This window comes from Pseudophryne corroboree, chromosome 3 (assembly GCF_028390025.1).
Source record: "Pseudophryne corroboree isolate aPseCor3 chromosome 3, aPseCor3.hap2, whole genome shotgun sequence".
NCBI lineage: Eukaryota > Metazoa > Chordata > Amphibia > Anura > Myobatrachidae > Pseudophryne > Pseudophryne corroboree.
This window is the reverse complement of record NC_086446.1, coordinates 696,223,205-696,243,417: the sequence shown is the minus strand read 5'-3', so window position 1 is coordinate 696,243,417 and position 20,213 is coordinate 696,223,205. Positions and strand designations below refer to the sequence as shown.

The 20,213-nt window shown below is 45.9% G+C and overlaps 1 protein-coding gene and 1 long non-coding RNA gene across 6 annotated transcripts in view; one reads left to right on the top strand and one right to left on the bottom strand.

The window, feature by feature from the left end:
* BLNK (B cell linker) overlaps positions 1-20,213 on the bottom strand; it is a 438,756-nt gene that overhangs the window by 259,482 nt on the left and 159,061 nt on the right. For both annotated transcript variants that reach the window (XM_063962019.1, XM_063962021.1), the window contains exon 3: positions 12,983-13,026. In XM_063962019.1, coding sequence (XP_063818089.1) covers positions 12,983-13,026 — 44 coding nt within the window. The remainder of the gene's footprint in view (positions 1-12,982; positions 13,027-20,213) is intronic.
* The window catches only part of LOC135056621 (uncharacterized), a 274,060-nt gene that overhangs the window by 197,418 nt on the left and 56,429 nt on the right, over positions 1-20,213 (top strand). For all 4 annotated transcript variants that reach the window (XR_010244033.1, XR_010244032.1, XR_010244034.1 and 1 more), the window contains one exon: positions 12,490-12,610. This is a non-coding gene — a long non-coding RNA (uncharacterized LOC135056621). The remainder of the gene's footprint in view (positions 1-12,489; positions 12,611-20,213) is intronic.

The window sequence follows — 20,213 nt, the reverse complement described above, 5'->3', positions numbered from 1 at the left end:
ACACGTGAAGTCAGTTCAGACACTGCCAGCCTGAGTCAGGTCATTCCCCTCATCAGGCTTTTGCAGAAGAAGCTGGAGACATTGAAGGAGGAGCTAACACGGAGCGATTCCGCTAGGCATGTGGGACTTGTGGATGGAGCCCTTAATTCGCTTAACAAGGATTCACGGGTGGTCAATCTGTTGAAATCAGAGCACTACATTTTGGCCACCGTGCTCGATCCTAGATTTAAAGCCTACCTTGGATCTCTCTTTCCGGCAGACACAAGTCTGCTGGGGTTGAAAGACCTGCTGGTGACAAAATTGTCAAGTCAAGCGGAACGCGACCTGTCAACATCTCCTCCTTCACATTCTCCCGCAACTGGGGGTGCGAGGAAAAGGCTCAGAATTCCGAGCCCACCCGCTGGCGGTGATGCAGGGCAGTCTGGAGCAACTGCTGATGCTGACATCTGGTCCGGACTGAAGGACCTGACAACGATTACGGACATGTCGTCTACTGTCACTGCATATGATTCTCTCAACATTGATAGAATGGTGGAGGATTATATGAGTGACCGCATCCAAGTAGGCACGTCACACAGTCCGTACTTATACTGGCAGGAAAAAGAGGCAATTTGGAGGCCCTTGCACAAACTGGCTTTATTCTACCTAAGTTGCCCTCCCACAAGTGTGTACTCCGAAAGAGTGTTTAGTGCCGCCGCTCACCTTGTCAGCAATCGGCGTACGAGGTTACATCCAGAAAATGTGGAGAAGATGATGTTCATTAAAATGAATTATAATCAATTCCTCCGCGGAGACATTGACCAGCAGCAATTGCCTCCACAAAGTACACAGGGAGCTGAGATGGTGGATTCCAGTGGGGACGAATTGATAATCTGTGAGGAGGGGGATGTACACGGTGATATATCGGAGGGTGATGATGAGGTGGACATCTTGCCTCTGTAGAGCCAGTTTGTGCAAGGAGAGATTAATTGCTTCTTTTTTGGGGGGGTCCAAACCAACCCGTCATATCAGTCACAGTCGTGTGGCAGACCCTGTCACTGAAATGATGGGTTGGTTAAAGTGTGCATGTCCTGTTTTGTTTATACAACATAAGGGTGGGTGGGAGGGCCCAAGGACAATTCCATCTTGCACCTCTTTTTTCTTTTCTTTTTCTTTGCATCATGTGCTGATTGGGGAGGGTTTTTTGGAAGGGACATCCTGCGTGACACTGCAGTGCCACTCCTAAATGGGCCCGGTGTTTGTGTCGGCCACTAGGGTCGCTAATCTTACTCACACAGTCAGCTACCTCATTGCGCCTCTTTTTTTCTTTGCGTCATGTGCTGTTTGGGGAGGGTTTTTTGGAAGGGACATCCTGCGTGACACTGCAGTGCCACTCCTAGATGGGCCCGGTGTTTGTGTCGGCCACTAGGGTCGCTAATCTTACTCACACAGCTACCTCATTGCGCCTCTTTTTTTCTTTGCGTCATGTGCTGTTTGGGGAGGGTTTTTTGGAAGGGACATCCTGCGTGACACTGCAGTGCCACTCCTAGATGGGCCCGGTGTTTGTGTCGGCCACTAGGGTCGCTAATCTTACTCACACAGCTACCTCATTGCGCCTCTTTTTTTCTTTGCGTCATGTGCTGTTTGGGGAGGGTTTTTTGGAAGGGCCATCCTGCGTGACACTGCAGTGCCACTCCTAGATGGGCCCAGTGTTTGTGTCGGCCACTAGGGTCGCTAATCTTACTCACACAGCTACCTCATTGCGCCTCTTTTTTTCTTTGCGTCATGTGCTGTTTGGGGAGGGTTTTTTGGAAGGGACATCCTGCGTGACACTGCAGTGCCACTCCTAGATGGGCCCGGTGTTTGTGTCGGCCACTAGGGTCGCTTATCTTACTCACACAGCGACCTCAGTGCAAATTTTAGGACTAAAAATAATATTGTGAGGTGTGAGGTATTCAGAATAGACTGAAAATGAGTGTAAATTATGGTTTTTGAGGTTAATAATACTTTGGGATCAAAATGACCCCCAAATTCTATGATTTAAGCTGTTTTTTAGTGTTTTTTGAAAAAAACACCCGAATCCAAAACACACCCGAATCCGACAAAAAAAATTCGGTGAGGTTTTGCCAAAACGCATTCGAACCCAAAACACGGCCGCGGAACCGAACCCAAAACCAAAACACAAAACCCGAAAAATTTCAGGCGCTCATCTCTACTTCCAGCAGTATCCACTACCACCGGTAATCATCCTTCAATTCCTCTGTTTCCACGCTCCCTAGCATCTTACTATATTCACTCCGTGTTTCATCACCTGGCTGGTTCCACCCAGCATTCATTCAGTGACTTTATCATCTGGCTGATTCTATTCCGCATCCACTCCGTGTCTTACCACCTGGCTAGTTCCATCCAGCAATTACAACAGCTGATTCAAGTTACCAACTTCATCTGTTCCATCTACTGGCATGTTCCTTGGATATCTTCACTACTACAGCCAGGCCTGGTAAGGTTATTCCATCTAAGGACTGTAACAGCTGTTCTTACCTACCAGTGTCCTGTGTAACCATTTCATGGTCAGAGTGCTCCAGGAATCATATTATTTATCATTGCCATTATTTACCTTGAATGCTGTTTGTTTACACGGAGTCTGTTAATAAACTTTTATTTTGACTTTTACCTGGTTGTCATGGTCACACCTTCGGGTTTCCTTTTAACACTTACATGTCCAGGGGTCTGATTAAACCTCCCCGGTTTAAGTTCCTCTCAGCCCCTACAACTAAGGCTTTCTCCTGTCAGCCAATACATTAAAAAATGGAGAACAAAAATGTGGAGGTTAAAATAGGGAAAGATCAAGATCCACTTCCACCTCATGCTGAAGTTGCTGCCACTAGTCATGGCCGAGACGATGAAATGCCATCAACGTCGTCTGCCAAGGCCGATGCCCAATGTCATAGTAGAGAGCATGTAAAATCCAAAAAACAAAAGTTCAGTAAAATGACCCAAACATCAAAAATGAAAGCTTCTGATGAGAAGCGTAAACTTGCCAATATGCCATTTACGACACGGAGTGGCAAGGAACGGCTGAGGCCCTGGCCTATGTTCATGGCTAGTGGTTCAGATTCACATGAGGATGGAAGCACTCAGCCTCTCGCTAGAAAACTGCAGTGCCACTCCTAGATGGGCCAGGTGTTTGCGTCGGCCACTTGTGTCGCTTAGCTTAGTCACACAGCTACCTCATTGCGCCTCTTTTTTTCTTTGCATCATGTGCTGTTTGGGGACTATATTTTTGAAGTGTCATCCTGTCTGACACTGCAGTGCCACTCCTAGATGGGCCAGGTGTTTGTGTCGGCCACTCGGGTCGCTTAGCTTAGTCACACAGCTACCTCATTGCGCCTCTTTTTTTCTTTGCATAATGTGCTGTTTGGGGACTATTTTTTTGAAGTGCCATCCTGTCTGACACTGCAGTGCCACTCCTAGATGGGCAAACTGCAAAACTAAAATGCACCACAGGTATAGAATCTAGATGGATAGTATACTTGACGACACAGAGGTAGGTAGAGCAGTGGCCTTCCGTACCGTACTGCTATATATACTGGTGGTCACTGTCAGCAAACTGCAAAACTAAAATGCACCACAGGTATAGAATCTAGATGGATAGTATACTTGACGACACAGAGGTAGGTAGAGCAGTGGCCTTCCGTACCGTACTGCTATATATACTGGTGGTCACTGTCAGCAAACTGCAAAACTAAAATGCACCACAGGTATAGAATCTAGATGGATAGTATACTTGACGACACAGAGGTAGGTAGAGCAGTGGCCTTCCGTACCGTACTGCTATATATACTGGTGGTCACTGTCAGCAAAACTCTGCACTGTACTCCTCCCATATAATACTGCTGGTCCCCAGTCCCCACAATAAAGCAGTGTGAGCACAGATATATGCAGCACACTGAGCACAGATATGGAGTGTTTTTCAGGCAGACAACGTATACTGGTGGTCACTGTCAGCAAAACTCTGCACTGTACTCCTCCTATATAATACTGCTGGTCCCCAGTCCCCACAATTAAGCAGTGTGAGCACAGATATATGCAGCACACTGAGCACAGATATGGAGTGTTTTTCAGGCAGACAACGTATACTGGTGGTCACTGTCAGCAAAACTCTGCACTGTACTCCTCCTATATAATACTGCTGGTCCCCAGTCCCCACAATTAAGCAGTGTGAGCACAGATATATGCAGCACACTGAGCACAGATATGGAGTGTTTTTCAGGCAGACAACGTATACTGGTGGTCACTGTCAGCAAAACTCTGCACTGTACTCCTCCTATATAATACAGCTGCTCCCCAGTCCCCACAATTAAGCAGTGTGAGCACAGATATATGCAGCACACTGAGCACAGATATGGAGTGTTTTTCAGGCAGACAACGTATACTGGTGGTCACTGTCAGCAAAACTCTGCACTGTACTCCTCCTATATAATACAGCTGCTCCCCAGTCCCCACAATTAAGCAATAAGCACAAATATTTGCATCAACATTAATAAACGGAGAGGACGCCAGCCACGTCCTCTCCCTAACATTTCCAATGCACGAGTGAAAATGGCGGCGACGCGCGGCTGCTTATATAGAATCCGAATCTCGCGAGAATCCGACAGCGGGATGATGACGTTCGGGCACGCTCGGGTTAACCGAGCCATACGGGAGAATCCGAGTATGCCTCGGACCCGTGTAAAATGGGTGAAGTTCGGCGGGGGTTCGGTTTCCGAGGAACCGAACCCGCTCATCACTAATATATATATATATATATATATATAGTAAATACTGCTAATACATGCATTAAAGTACCAGAGTAATAGCTGTAGATAATACACCATAGTCCTATGCAGTTATGCCGTACAAGGTGACATATGTATAATTCAAGTGCACAGTCTGGAACCTTATCCTTGGAGGAGGGGGCAGTGGGGCCCGCCGGGGGTTTCCCCTGTACCCCTGTGGGCCAGTCCAACCCTGACTATTACACAACCCTGGTGGTTTTCCTTGTTCATATACAGATTGTGTTACCAGCGGGTGCCCGGCAACCTCTCCACAGCGGAAGCAGGCAGCAGGAGCTCACTACTGAGCTCCGGCTTCCAGCTCTGTCAGTGTGTGATATGGGAGAGACGTCATGACGTCTCTCCCATAGTACCGAGGAGCGGACGCCGGAAGGACCACAGCAGTCAGACGCGGGAGCAGAGCTTGGTGAGTATTGTGCTTTATTTATTTTTTTCATATGTGTAAGTGTATTAGCGGCGCTTCTACTGGGGGCAAACTATAAGGGGGCAAATTACATGGGGGCTAACTACTGGGGGCAAACTGCAGGGGGGCTAAACTACAGGGGGACATAACTACAGGGGCTAAACTACTGGGGGCTAAACTACTGGGGGGCTAAACTACATGGGGCTAACTACTGGGCACAAACTACATGGGGGCTAACTACTGGGGGTAAACTACATGGGGCTAAACTACAGAGGCATTATTACTGGGGGCTAAACTACTGGGGGCATAACTGCAGGCACTATAACTACAGGGGCTAATCTACAGGGGGCATTACCACTGGGGGATAAACTACAGGGGGCTAAACTACATGGGGCAACCTACATGAGGGCTAAACTACAGGGAGGCTAAACTACTGGGGCATAACTACAGGGGCTAAACTACTGGAGGCATAACTACAGGGGCTACAATACTGGGGGCATTACTACTGGGAGGCTAAACTAAAGGAGGGGTAAACTACTGGGGTCATAACTGCAGGGTCATTACCACTGGGGGCATAACTACAGGGGCATAACTACTGGGGCTAAACTACAATGCATGTACTGGATAAACTACAGGGGGCTAAACGACTGGGGGCATTACTACAGGCGACATTACTACTGGAGGCAATACTACACAGGGGCATTACCATTAAAGGCATTACTACTGGGGCCACTACTAATGAGGACATTGTAAAGGGGGCACTTCATAAGGGACATCACTCCTGGGGACATAAGGGGCATTACTACTGTGGGCATTGCATAAGCGGCACCACTACTATGGGCTTTATATAAGGGGCACTACCACTGTGGACACTATCAGTACAGTGGACATTGCAAAAGGGGCACTACTACTGTGGGCATTGTATAAGGGGTGCTACTGCTGTGGCATTATGTGTATAAGGGGTGCTACTACTGTGGGCTTTGTGTATAAGGGGCACTAATGTGTGTCATAACATGAATAAGGGACACTAATATGTCGTGTAATGTGAATAAGATTGCGCTACTCTGTGGCATAATTTTATTTGGGGATACTATTGTTTGACCATGCCCCATATTTTTTGAGACCACGCCCCTTTATTACATGAATTGCCTTTATTACATGGGTGACGGGGGGAGGGGGGATGAGCTCCACAACCTCTCTAGTACCACTTTAAGCACTGTATCATATATTAGAGGCTTGGGACACCTCAAGACCTTACAAGTAGATACCAGTAACTGACCACATGGCCCTACAGGGCACGTACAGGGTATATTTTAAACCTGAGCTAGCACTATGTCACCTAATAAGGTTTTCTTTTTCTAATGATAATTTCTTTCATTCTATAACTTGGTTTATGGAAATGTTGCTGGTAAGATGGAGCAGCTTTCATGTGAAGAACAAATGAGCCTTGGATATAGTGTAGTGTAATGTATCTGAATGTATCAGAATGTATCTATTATTCTACAAGATGATAAAATAAATCTCTGCATATCTTATCTGCTGACGTGAGTGCTGGCCTTTTTCTTAATCTGCTAGATTCTGTATGTATGCTATATCTATATACAGTATATAAATGGAAAGCCCTCACTCACTCACACATCACTAATTCTCTTACTTCCTGATATGTTAGAAAGATGAAATGTAACATAGGTATTCTGCAGGTGGGGAATAGGAAAACTATGTAATTAGAATTTTAATAAACCTCCTCTAAGGGGATGAAAAGAGGATTGACATAATGACATCATTACCGATGTGTGGCTTGGTTGTATGAACGATAACGTCCAAACGGACAATCTGATCTAAACTTGGATTGCACCTCCTGTGTGTAAAATTTAATAAACTATTAAAAATACAAAAGCCCTCACTCACTCACTCACTCACTCATGCACTCACGCACTCACTCACTCACTCACTCACTCACTCACTCACTGACTTACTCATCATTAATTCTCTTACTTCCCAATATGTTAGGAAGCTGAAATCAACATAGGTATTCTGCAGGTGGGAAATAGGAAAACTACGTAATGAGAATTTTAATAAACCTCCCCTAAGGGGATGAAAAGGGGGTATACATAAATGCATGGCTTGCATTGCGTGAACGATAACGCCGAAACAGACAATCGGATCAAAATTTGGATTGCACCTCCTGTGTATAAAATGTTATAAACTACAAAAATGGTCTTGTCACTTTTTACCATATCTGCTATGGGTGCTCCTCGGGTAACAGCAAGAACTATGGATTAATATTTACTTACATTAAGACGTCTCAAATTTACATCTCTATAGATTTACAAAATTTGTAACAGTCATTTATATTTACAACCGTGAAAATTTTCACGAACAGTATATTTATATTGCAAATTATTTTTGGCACCCAGGAGAAAACATAATAGTAACATTCCAGGGTGCCCTCCTTCAATCCTGCCATTTACATATATACAGAGTGATCCCACGTTAGGGTATGCAGGGTATGAAGATACAGGCGGCACTCCACAAATAAGTGTATTAATAAAACAGCAAAAAAGCATTATACACTCCAACAATTCAACACTGCACAGGGTTTTTTTTTTTAATCAAGGAAATGCATTTCATAATTCGAGAACTGCGTCAGTGAGTCTTCGAATGATGAAACGCATTGAAAGTAGCTTGTAGGCTGACTGACGTGGTGACATCACATACCGCTGCCAGCAACTGGGAAGCGATCAGGCGGTATCTGAGCGCTGTGTGAGATTGCTGATCCTGGGAGATGCTAGAATGATCCCCAGGTATCTGGCTGCATTCTGTGCTGTGGTTTTGTACTACACTTACTGTTACAATGAGTGGTCTTCAGTATGCCGGCTGTCGGGATCCCGGCGCCCGCAAGGGGCTCATTTGCGTTCGCCACACTGTCGGTATGCCGACGGTCGGGCTTCCGGCGCCGGTATGCTGGTCACCGGGAGCCCGACCACCGGCATACAATACTACACCCACAATGGGTGGTCTTCAGTATGCCGGCTGTCGGGATCCCGGCGCACAGTATACCGGCACCGGGATCCCGACAGCCGGCATATCGACACTTATTCTCCCACGTGGGGGTCCACGACCCCCCTGGAGGGAGAATAAAAAAGCGTGGTGCGCGTAGCGCGCCACCGTGCCCACGGCGTGGCGAGTGCAGCGAGCCCGCAAGGGGTTCATTTGCGCTCGCCACACTGTCGGTATGCCAGCGGTCGGGCTCCCGGCGCCGGTATGCTGGTCGCCGGGAGCCCGACCGCCGGCATACAATACTACACCCGTTACAATATATGATGTATGTGAGCAGTATTTTAAAAATAAAGTCTTGATACTGTAGATATACTCACTTGTGCACCCTCCATCTTTTCTCGTATATTTATACCCCGTGGGTTTCACATAAAAAATATACCCACCATTGGGAGGTTTAATGTAGCCTTTTGCAAAAAGTGGGTGTCCATTTTAAACAAATGCTCATACGATCTTATTTTACTGGTTATAGAAGAGGTTACCCGTGAACTAGAGATCACGCAAAGTCAAATTGAGACTTTTGAGAATTCTCATAAAGTGACTCTACAGTCCGATACCTCCACAAACTGGTATGAAAAATTGTCTAACCAGCTTGACAAATATCAGAAAGACCTTATTTCCTATAAGAGGAATAAATTGGACATCGTTAACAGCGATTATGCGAAACGACAAGTGTATCCTTGGGTCTCAGGTACACCTACAGCCAAGCGACCACCCAGAAGACGTCTTTACAATCGATTCAATGTACATCAGCTGGATACCGACACTTCAACTGAGGGCACAGCCTCTGCTAGTGAAGCAGAAACACAATATTCTAACACTGGCCTTCCCCCTTTAGGAGTGCGCAGTGCGCACACGGGCACAAATTGCCGATCCAAACGGCAGATCACGAGGCAGGGCGGGCAATGCAAGAGGACGGCGAGGAAGAAAAACAACTTACTCCAAACGGAGATGATTTTCAATCTTTCAGATCGCCATCTTGCTCCCATTGAATTACAGGTTCTATCTAAGGGACTTAATTTTGTCCCCACTACAAAATTTGATCCATTCATTTGGAAGGTAGAACAGTACAAATTAGAACGACAACTCCGTTTGAAATAATATTTTACACAAAATCCATCGGCTTCATCTAGTAGTAGTGCATTACCATCAGCACTAAGAGTTCGATCCAAATTTGATCCGGTTTCTCAAAATCAGTCCATTAAAACATTTACAAGAACTGTTAACCATCAGGTACAAACTGCCATCAAAAAGGAAAAACCCCCCAATTCTAATCTCACCAAGGATGAACGGCAGGCTTTGAATAACCTTAGCAAGTATGATGACATCGTAATCCGCCCGGCGGATAAGGGGGGAGCGATTGTGGTACAAAATAATATCTCTGAACTGGATCGACAATTGTCTGATGTCCTAACATACCGAAAACTCCAGTCTGATCCAACCATCAATTTTAAAAAGGAGTTGGACAATATTCTATCACAAGCCACCCAGGAAGGTCTTTTGTCATCTACTCAGTGTCAAGCATTAAGTACTAAATTTCCAGTTGTACCGATTTTATATTCTGTACCAAAAGTACATAAAAATAGTCAATTTCCTCCTGCATGCCCTATAATTTCTGCGAGGGGGTCCCTTTTCCAAAAGGTATCCATATTTTTGGACTATCATTTACAACCATGCATTCAAGAAGTTGATCACTGCCTAAAAGATACTACATCTCTTCTCAATAAATTATCAGCTATTGGGACTGTTCCTACCAATTGTTTACTGGCCACTATTGATGTCCAGAATTTGTACACCTGTATCCCTCATGCAGAAGGACTGAAAGCGGTTGACATCCTGATTCGCAATAATCCAACGTACAATGTTACAGCTCACTTTACAAAGGAATTATTTCTTGTTTAATAACCAATTTTTTTTTACAGCTCCAAGGTTGTTCCATGGGCAGCAACGTGTCGCCCTCTTTTGCTAACAGTTACATGTTGCAAATAGAGGAGGCATTGTTTCTGTCCAACAAGGCAACCAAACCTTTTGTCTTATTGTATCTTAAGGGGGGTACTCACGGCGCGATATTCTAAGCAATCTGACTAGATTGCTTAGAATATCGGGATGATCGCTCCGTGTGTAGCCCCCTCGGCGATAGCGATGCGCGGCCCCGCACATCGCTATCGCCGCTGCTAGATTGGCCTGCATGCAGGCCAATCTAGCGGGTCGCTCACTTCACCCGCTGGGTGAAGTGAGCGGCCCCCCCGTCTCCCCCCGCACGCTCAGCACAGATCGCGCTGTGCTGAGCGGCAGGAGAGATGTGTGCTGAGCGCTTCGCTCAGCACACATCTCTCCTATATCGGCCCGTGGGTACTGGGCTTTAGATATATAGACAATTTGCTTCTGTTCTGGACAGGTCCCCGTAGCAGTTTGGAATCTTTACTTGAATTACACAATGAATCCAATTCCCCTGTTAAATTTACGTATACCATACATGAACAAAGTGTCAACTATTTAGATGTGTTAATTACCATCAAAGAACAAAAAATTGAGACAGATATTTACATTTAAGATACCGACAGAAATAATCTTTTACAAGCTTCTAGTCACCATCCAATTTGCCTTCGTAGGGGCCTTCCCTATTCACAAAGAGGATATGCTTATTCAGATTTAATTACCATTAAAAATAAAGTACTCATGATGAGAAGGAGTGACACTCTAGCTCCTGTCGATAAATCTACCAACATTGACAGGTTAATTTGGACCAATCAGTTTAACACACAGAGCTCTATGGTTAATAAAGTCACTAAACAATTCTGGCCTATAGTGCAAACAGACAAAAAACTTAGTACTTTATCTAACACACGTATTATGCCGGCTTACCGTAGAGGAAACAAACATACGTGATTTTGTTGTGAAAACTAATATTGAAAGCACTAAAAGAACACAAATCAGCACATTTCTTAAATATTCTTGCCCTGGGTGCTTCAAGTGCCTAGGCTGCACTACGTGCAGCCATATGCTGACAGGGGACACTTTCTGCCACCCGTTTACCGGCAAAAAATTTAAGATTCGACACCGTGTGACATGTACCACACGTTTTGTAGTTTATCTTCTCAGCTGCCCTTGCGGGCTTCATTATGTCGGCAAGACAGACTGTATGTTTAAAGAGCGTATGGCTGGACATCGAGCATCCATCAGAGCCGCTCTGACTTCTGGCCGCAGTGACCAACCTGTAGCAAGACACTTTTTAAACGCTAAACATTCCATAGCAGTTTTGCGACATCGTATCATTGACCACATTCCTCCACTCAAAAGAGGTGGAGATCGTGGTCAAATGCTGTTGAAAGCAGAGGCTAGATGGATATTTTTGCTTGACACTTTATCTCCTCGTGGGTTAAATGAATATGCAGGTTTGTCTGCTTTCATTTAACTGACACATCACACAGTTACTGTTGAACATCTTTTGCAACATTATATCGGTTCTCGTTTCTGTGTTTTATATTTTTTCTGTATGTGCAAACTTATCACACTCAATGGATTTTGTAATGCTTAATATGGGCCCTCATTCCGAGTCGTTCGCTCGGTATTTTTCATCGCATCGCAGTGAAATTCCGCATAGTGCGCATGCGCAATATTCGCACTGCGACTGCGCCAAGTATCTTTGCTATGAAGATAGTATTTTTACTCACGGCTTTTTCCTCGCTCCGGCGATCGTAATGTGATTGACAGGAAATGGGTGTTACTGGGCGGAAACACGGCGTTTTATGGGCGTGTGGCTGAAAACGCTACCGTTTCCGGAAAAAACGCAGGAGTGGCCGGAGAAACGGGGGAGTGGTTGGGCGAACGCTGGGTGTGTTTGTGACGTCAAACCAGGAACGACAAGCACTGAACTGATCGCACTGGCAGAGTAAGTGTGGAGCTACTCTAAAACTGCTAAGTAGTTTGTGATCGCAATATTGCGAATACATCGGTCGCAATTTTAAGATGCTAAGATACACTCCCAGTAGGCGTAGGCTTAGCGTGTGATATCTATCATTATTATATGATGTATATTTTGGGCTTTAATGGCATGTTGTTTAGGCAGCACTTATATCGGACATGCTGTATCCCCAGCAATTATGTTACTGAGCACTTTGTCTCTTGCCTTTAAATATTTAATCCAAGGATATTATTCTTTATATTGTCCGATCTCATATTAGATAAACAATTTGTTCTTTTGTCACTTTTTAGTGGTGTTCCGGTCCGGGTGCTCTATGACGCCGAAGCCGGCGCCTCGGCATGACGTCATTTGTTCATCCGGCGGGACGCGGCGGGCCGCTGGTGCCATGGACCATCAGACGGAGGTATTTAGGTGAGTAGCACTATTTTGTTTGTTTATCCTGACGAAAATGTGAATAAGACATTGAAACGTTGATATTCCCAGACCGTTGTCTGTTGTTCTTTCATGCCGTGAGTGCCGCCTGTCTGCTGCAGCTATTTATTTATATAGATATGTATATACAGATATGTGCAGTATATAATATGAACAGTGCAGAAGGTACTACAATGTATAATACATTAATAAAATGACAATTCCCATGGTGGCAGGTTCTATTTAAGAAAGTCCCATTCAGTTTATGAGAGTTGTTGACATCATACATCCGCATATAAACATTTATATTGCACTTTTTGTTCATTTCACTAAACAGATAAAACATACTTAGAAACTGTGCAATATACTTACGGCTGATAGAGTACGTTGAATTTATTGAACTCATCTGTCATATTCTGTCAAAATATAACCAGAAAAAAAGTGATTACTTAAAATATACAAGTGGTAGCCAAGGATAAAATACAGCCACTGGGAACTGGGGATTGTACAAAACTTGTATTTGAGCATTTGTGGATATAACAGGCATGGGATATCTGGCCTCACTGTACCTCCCAATCATCCTGCTTTTGATGGGACAGTCCCATTATTGGAAGCCTGTGCTGCAAGCCCGCTATCAGGACATTCTTCCTGATTTGTGAAGAGGTGGGGGGATTGGGATATATAGCATTGAGAGGATTGGGAGGTATAGCCATCCTGCACGCTGGTGGCAGGAATCCCCACAAGGTGGTGCATACAAGGAATTAGAGATGAGCGGATTCGGTTTTACTCGGATTTACTCGGTTCTCAAAACGGCATTTTATTGGCTCACAAATGTCACGTGTTTTGAATAGCCAATAAGATGCCGTTTTGAGAACCGAGTAAATCCAAGTAAAACAGAATCCGCTCATCTCTACAAGGAATCAGTATGTTTTACCGGCAGATGGGATGCCGACTGTCAGTATACTGACAGTGGGATCCCCTCTGTCAGAATCCCGGAAGCGAGACAGCATGTCCACGCGCAGGCTTGCTGCTCATGCCAGCTTCTGACCCAGTGGCTCACGTATTCCCACTCGGTTGGTGCTGTGGTACTACCAACCGAGTGGGAATACCCTGTGGAGGTCGGTATTCCACCTGGCGTTATTTCACCGGCTGTCGGGGGTATTCCCTGTATCCTAGCCACTCGTTATACATTCTTTCTCACTCTGGGAGGGATGCATTAAGATACATCGCCGCCCCTCGCCGCTTATCGCAGTGATGTTGATTTTCATATGTACTAACATATGCGGTCAACAGGGCTGGTGCAAGGTTTTTTGGCACCCTAGGCAAAGTGCAGCCTACAGCCCCCCCCCCTCTATCAGTCAAAATTAGTTCTAATAAAGACGTGAAGTGTGAGGTGTGATCATGTTCTAGAAGCTGTGTGTAAACAGTCTGATTCAGATCTTCCTGAAGCAGCAAATAGCAGAAAAAGAAAAACTAGATATATAAAGTATTCAGTGGTGGAACTAACGAGCGGTGGGCCCAGGTGCGACAAAATGCTTTGCCCCCTCATCCCATCCAAGTCCACCCCCTCACCCCTGTAGAGGATCTGGTGAGGGGGACCTGCTCAGGGCCAGGGAAATGGATACCTAGCAGCAGTGCCGTAACTAGACATTTTAGCGCTGTGTGCAAGAAACGGCATCGGAGCCCCACCCCTGCATGTAAAACAGGGGCAGCAAAAAATATAGGGCGTGGCTTTGTGGGGAAGGGGTGTGGCCACAAAATAATACCAATTCATATAACGGTGCACATTAGTCTCATTATTCAAATTACGCCGCACAGTAGCACCACTACACCAGGTAGAGCCCCTTTTACACCTTACGGCAGACAGCGTCACCTTTTTACACATTAAGGCAGACAGCGTCCCCTTTTTACACATTACAGCAGACAGCGCCCCCCTTTTACACCTTACGGCAGACAGCGTCCCCTTTTTACACATTAAGGCAGACAGCGTCACCTTTTTACACATTAAGGCAGACAGCGTCCCCTTTTTACACATTACGGCAGACAGCGTCCCCCTTTTACACATTATGGCAGACAGCGCCTCCTTTTTACACATTACAGCAGACAGCGTCCCCCTTTTTACACATTGCTGCAGACAGCGTCCCCTTTTTACACATTAAGGCAGACAGCGTCCCCTTTTTACACATTACGGCAGACATCGTCCCCCTTTTTACACATTACGGCAGACAGCATCCCCTTTTTACACACTAAGGCAGACAGTGTCCCCCTTTTTACACATTAAGGCAGACAGCGTCCCCGTTTTACACATTACGGCAGACAGCGTCCCCCTTTTTACACTTTAAGGCAGACAGCATCCCCTATATATATATATGTATATATATATATATCTATATATATATAGATATATATATATACATACATACAGCATGCATTGCACATATACACACAAATACTGTACACAGCTACTGCGCTCCTGTCCACACTCTGGCCACTTGTTTCTCTGCTCCTTACCAGCTGTGTGCACCGCTGTTGTGACACAGGGTCTTCGGGTTAACATGGCAAAGCAGGGAGAGGCCAGCAGGGTGCAGTGACCTGATCTCCAGGATTCGGGCTGCTGATCTACCACTGTGTCAAGCTACCTCTGCTCCCTGGCATCTCCCGAGCCCATCACTTACCCGCACAGCTGCAACATGCACGGCTCTGCTCCTGCCGCCGCCTTTGCTCCTCAGCGTCTCCATCTTGAGAAGCAGCCCCTGAGACAGTCACTACAGCACACAGCCGCAGCAGCATGCTTGGCTGGGCTCCGCTGTCTCCTCCGCTCCATCAGGACAAACTGCAGTGCGCCCGCTACCCCCCCCCTCCCCCACATCCACCGAGCCTGCCTGTCACTTCCACACACAGCCGCAGCGGCTGTTCTGCTGCTTGACTGGGATCGGAGGAGGCGGCGATGGCGGAGCCGAACATACAGCTGTGTGTGAAAGCAGTGGCGGAACTAGCGAGCGGTGGGCCCAGGTGCGACAAAATGCTTTGCCCCCCCCCCACACACACATCCCATCCAAGTCCACCCCCTCACCCCTGGAGAGGATCTGGTGAGGGGGACCTGCTCAGGGCCAGAGAAATGGATACCTAGCAACAGTGCCGTAACTAGACATTTTAGCACTGTGTGCAAGAAACGGCATCGGAGCCCCACCCCTGCATGCAAAACAGGGGCAGTGCGCGCCGTAGGCGCGCGCAAAAATATATAGTGGCGTGGCTTCGTGGGGAAGGGGTGTGGCCACAAAATAATACCAATTCATAAAACGGTACACAGTAGTCTCCATTATTCAAATTACGCCGCACAGTAGCACCACTACACCAGGTAGAGACCCTTTTACACCTTACAGCGGACAGATTCCTCTTTTTACACATTACAGCAGACAGCGTGCACTTTTTACACATAACGGCAGACAGCGTGCACTTTTTACACATAACGGCAGACAGCGTGCCCTTTTTACACATAACGGCAGACAGCGTGCACTTTTTACACATAACGGCAGACAGCGTGCCCTTTTTACACATATTTGCAGACAGCGTGCACTTTTTACACATAACGGCAGACCGCGTGCCCTTGTTACACATAGCGGCAGACAGCGTACACTTTTTACACATAACGGCAGACAGCGTGCCCTTGTTACACATTACGGCAGACAGCATCCCCTTTTTACACATAACGGCAGACAGCGTCCCCTTTTTACACATTACGGCAGACAGCGTGCCCTTGTTACACATTACAGCAGACAGCGTCCCCATTTTTACACATTACGGCAGGCAGATTCCCCATTTTTACACATTGCGGCAGGCAGATTACCCCTTTTTACACATAGCGGCAGGCAGATTACCCCTTTTTACACATAGCGGCAGGCAGTCCCCCATTTTTACACATTGTGGCAGGCTGATTCCCCCTTTTTACACATTACGTCAGGCAGTCCCCCCTTTTTACACATTGCGGCAGGCTGATTCCCCTATTTTTACACATTACGTCAGGCAGTCCCCCCTTTTTACACATTGCTGCAGGCTGATTCCCCTTTTTACACATAGCGGCAGGCAGTCCCCCATTTTTACACATAGCGGCAGGCAGGCCCAAGAAAAAAGAAAGAGAAAGAAAGAAAGAAAAAGAGAAAAAGAAAGAAAGAAGAATTATACTTACCCTCTCTCCGCGGCTCAGGCTCCTCGGTGCAGCAGCGTCAGATGATTCCCGGGCAGTAGAGGAGGTGGAGGACGGAGGTGAAGAAGGGAGCCGCAGCAGCGCTTTGTTACTGGTGGAGGCGCTGCTGCTGCTGCCCCTCTGCTTCCCTATAGGCTGTTCTCGGAAGACAGCCTATAGGGAAGCAAAGGGGCAGCAGCAGCAGCGCCTCCACCAGTAACAAAGCGCTGCTGCGGCTCCCTCCTTTACCTCCCTCCTCCTCCTTCCCCCGTCCGTGCCGCTGCTCCTCTCCTCTCCGGGCGGCTGTGCGCTGCGGGCAGCGGTTGCCTGCAGCGCACAGCGGCATGTAATGAGTCAGTTTGACTCATTACATGCTTGGGCCCCTGGACAGAGGCGGGCCCCAGTGCAACACACTGCTCGCACTGCCGGTAGTTCCGCCTCTGTGTGGAAGATGTGATAGGCTCGGGGGGGTGGGGGGGATGTGGGGGGCGGGCGGGGGTCGAGGGGGGATTGCCTCGGACACATAATCTGTGGCCGCATCTTCCAGGGGCAGTTGATTGGGGGAAAAAAGTACGTTTACTGGGAGCGTGCCGCCCTCCAGTGGCAGCCGCCCAGCTGCCTAAAGCTGCCTAATGGTGGCGCCGGCCCTGGCGGTCAATATCGCAATGCGGTGATGGAGGCCCCCCCACGATACCTGTGAGGTGTCTGTGGGGGGTCTCCGTCATCTCCCTCGGCTCTCCAGACTCCTCTAACTGTGGGAAGCAGCAGCAGGCTGCCCCCAGCGCCTCCTCCTCCCCCTCTGCAGCCAGAAGGACCTCCGGCTGCGTTGCTAGGGGGTGGAGGAGATTACCTTCCGGGTCCAGGGCTGCCTGGAGGAAGGTATGCCGGGGGGAGGGGGGTCGGCGTCTGCGGCAGGTTGCGGCGGTCGGCAATAAGAAGCCCATAGGCTTCTATAGGGTATTGCCATCCAGAGATGGCGATACCCTGGACGGCGAAAACCTGGCGATAGTGTCTTAGTACATTTGAAAATGCGGTAAAACCCCCATTTTTGGGGGTTTTACCGCATTTTTCCTTTAGTACATCCCACCCTCTGTCTGAGATACTAAAATTATATATAGACACACAGACGCGAAAGAATTTTTATCGCTCCTGTGTGTCTATATTAATTCGGGCGCGAAGTACTTTTCAAATATATAAACTAGTCAAAAAACATTAGATTATATAAAACTACAAGCTGCTCCCACTTGGTACTCTGAAATATTACCAAAGATAAAATAAAACTAATATATATAAAGGGAGAGAGCGCATAAAGTTTTATAAGGTTTTATTACAATTTAAAAACAAAAAAGGTTCTTTCCTTGTTTGCAATATTAATACATGCATATATTACTAAAATGCTGATTAAACCACTTAATATATATAATTTGTACTACTAACATATGTATCATTAATCAACCGTCTGTATTGATTCCACTTAGTCCATAAATTGTGATTTTGATGACAGCTGCTACAGAATATCAAACGCAGGTTCCAAAATCCCTTTCTGTGTTTACTCAGATAGATATTTTGTAATTATGTCCCACACCTGAGAGAAGCACTCATAGGATTGAACTGTGGTATTTAAAATGGATACAGGCTTCAGTATTGATTAGATTTGCTCTGAATGGCCATTCATCTGTAAATTTCTCATATGCTGATTATTTGTGATGTACATAAATTCGCTTAGCCAGGTGTTGCATCGAATTCAGCAGAATTATTTTGTATAGTTTGTCACAAGCACTGTTTCTCACCTCTCTGCGGACCGGGCACAGACTTTCCCCGTTGCTTTGTGAGCTACTCAGAGCCGTAGCATACCGCCGCTGACAGCTTAGTTCTCCTGTGTAGCTCCGTCCGCGGAGGTCAGATGAAACAGACCGCGATGAGAGCTCCCAGCCACGGTCACGTACTGTTCGCACTCCCCGTTTTCTCCCAGGTATACGTCCAACGGGAGGGGGAGGGTTTAGATAGACGTGCCGCCGGACTTCAAACCAGCTGGGACCGCAATGCTTCTCACCTCCGGAATGCAGATATACAGATAGATGTCTGCCGAACTTCACAAGTAACCAGCTCCTGCGATAGTGTGGTTCAGATCAGAGTCCCAAGTGGATTTAAAAGCACAAGAGTATGGCACTCTTAACGCGTTTCTCCGTTGTGTTATTCTAACGGTTTCCTCAGAAGATAGCCACCTGTATAGGGCACCCTTATTTAAACAGAGTCTCCTCCAATCGCATGTTTCCATTCATTATAAGGAACAGGTGTACTCCAGGTATATATGCATAATCATTTCTTGATGACTAGTTAAATATATTATATTCAACAAATAGAAAGAACATTCTGTCTTATATTCATATCTAACAATTAATATACTTTATATATAATCAATTACATATAGCTTTCTTTAAAACATCAATTGATAATTAAAAAAAAAAAAATATGACAACACGTGAGAATTTGCATACTTGATCTTATTAGGTAAATATAGAGGATAAGTGAATCCACAGTTCACCTTTCATTATCAACCCGGGGCCTAGCCTGGTGGAGAGAGCCCCCGACCCACAACCAGCCGGCCCGGGTTCAAATCCCGCTCCATCCAACATAGCACACATTTTTCAAAAATCTATATTTTGTACTAAATTCTCCACTTATTTTGTCTGTCCTAAAAAAAGGATTTTTTATCTACCCCATAGCACCTATTTCACTATAAAGATGTTTCTACTCCAATGATTTACTACATCAATATAATGAAACTATATCCAAGGCCAGTTGGAGGGTATGAAAAGAAAGAGAAAGAGATGCCAAAAAAGAGAGAGAAGAAAAATTTTCTCCTATAATACTTGAGATATAAGAAGAGGGAGAATCCATATGTAAATAAACCAATTACTTTCCACCTAATTTATATATTATTCATTTCTATATTATCATTAAGCCCCAAAGGGAATAATGAACCCAATGAAAATGTCCAAAAAGCCTCTCTCTTGCAGAGGCGATTAAATCTATCTCCACCTCTGACTGTAATAGGTATATGTTCAATGCCCTGTAGCTTCAAACCATCTATTTTGCCCATATGTCTCTGTTGAACATGCCTAGATAAACTATGCATTTTCACTCCTTTCACTATATTTCGTCTGTGTTCTAAAAATCTTGTATTGAGCTTTCGAATGGTTCTTCCTACATATTGCACACCACATATGCAGGTTATCAAGTAAACTACATATGTGGTATTGCAATCAATATAACTTTTGATCTCAAAATCAGTGTTATAGGTAGTCGAGTGAAAATAGGTACTCCTGTGCTCCAGATGCTTACAGGTCATACAACCTGCCCGTCCACATCTAAAGCAACCTTTTTTAGCTGGGACTGAATTGAGCCACATTTGTCCTA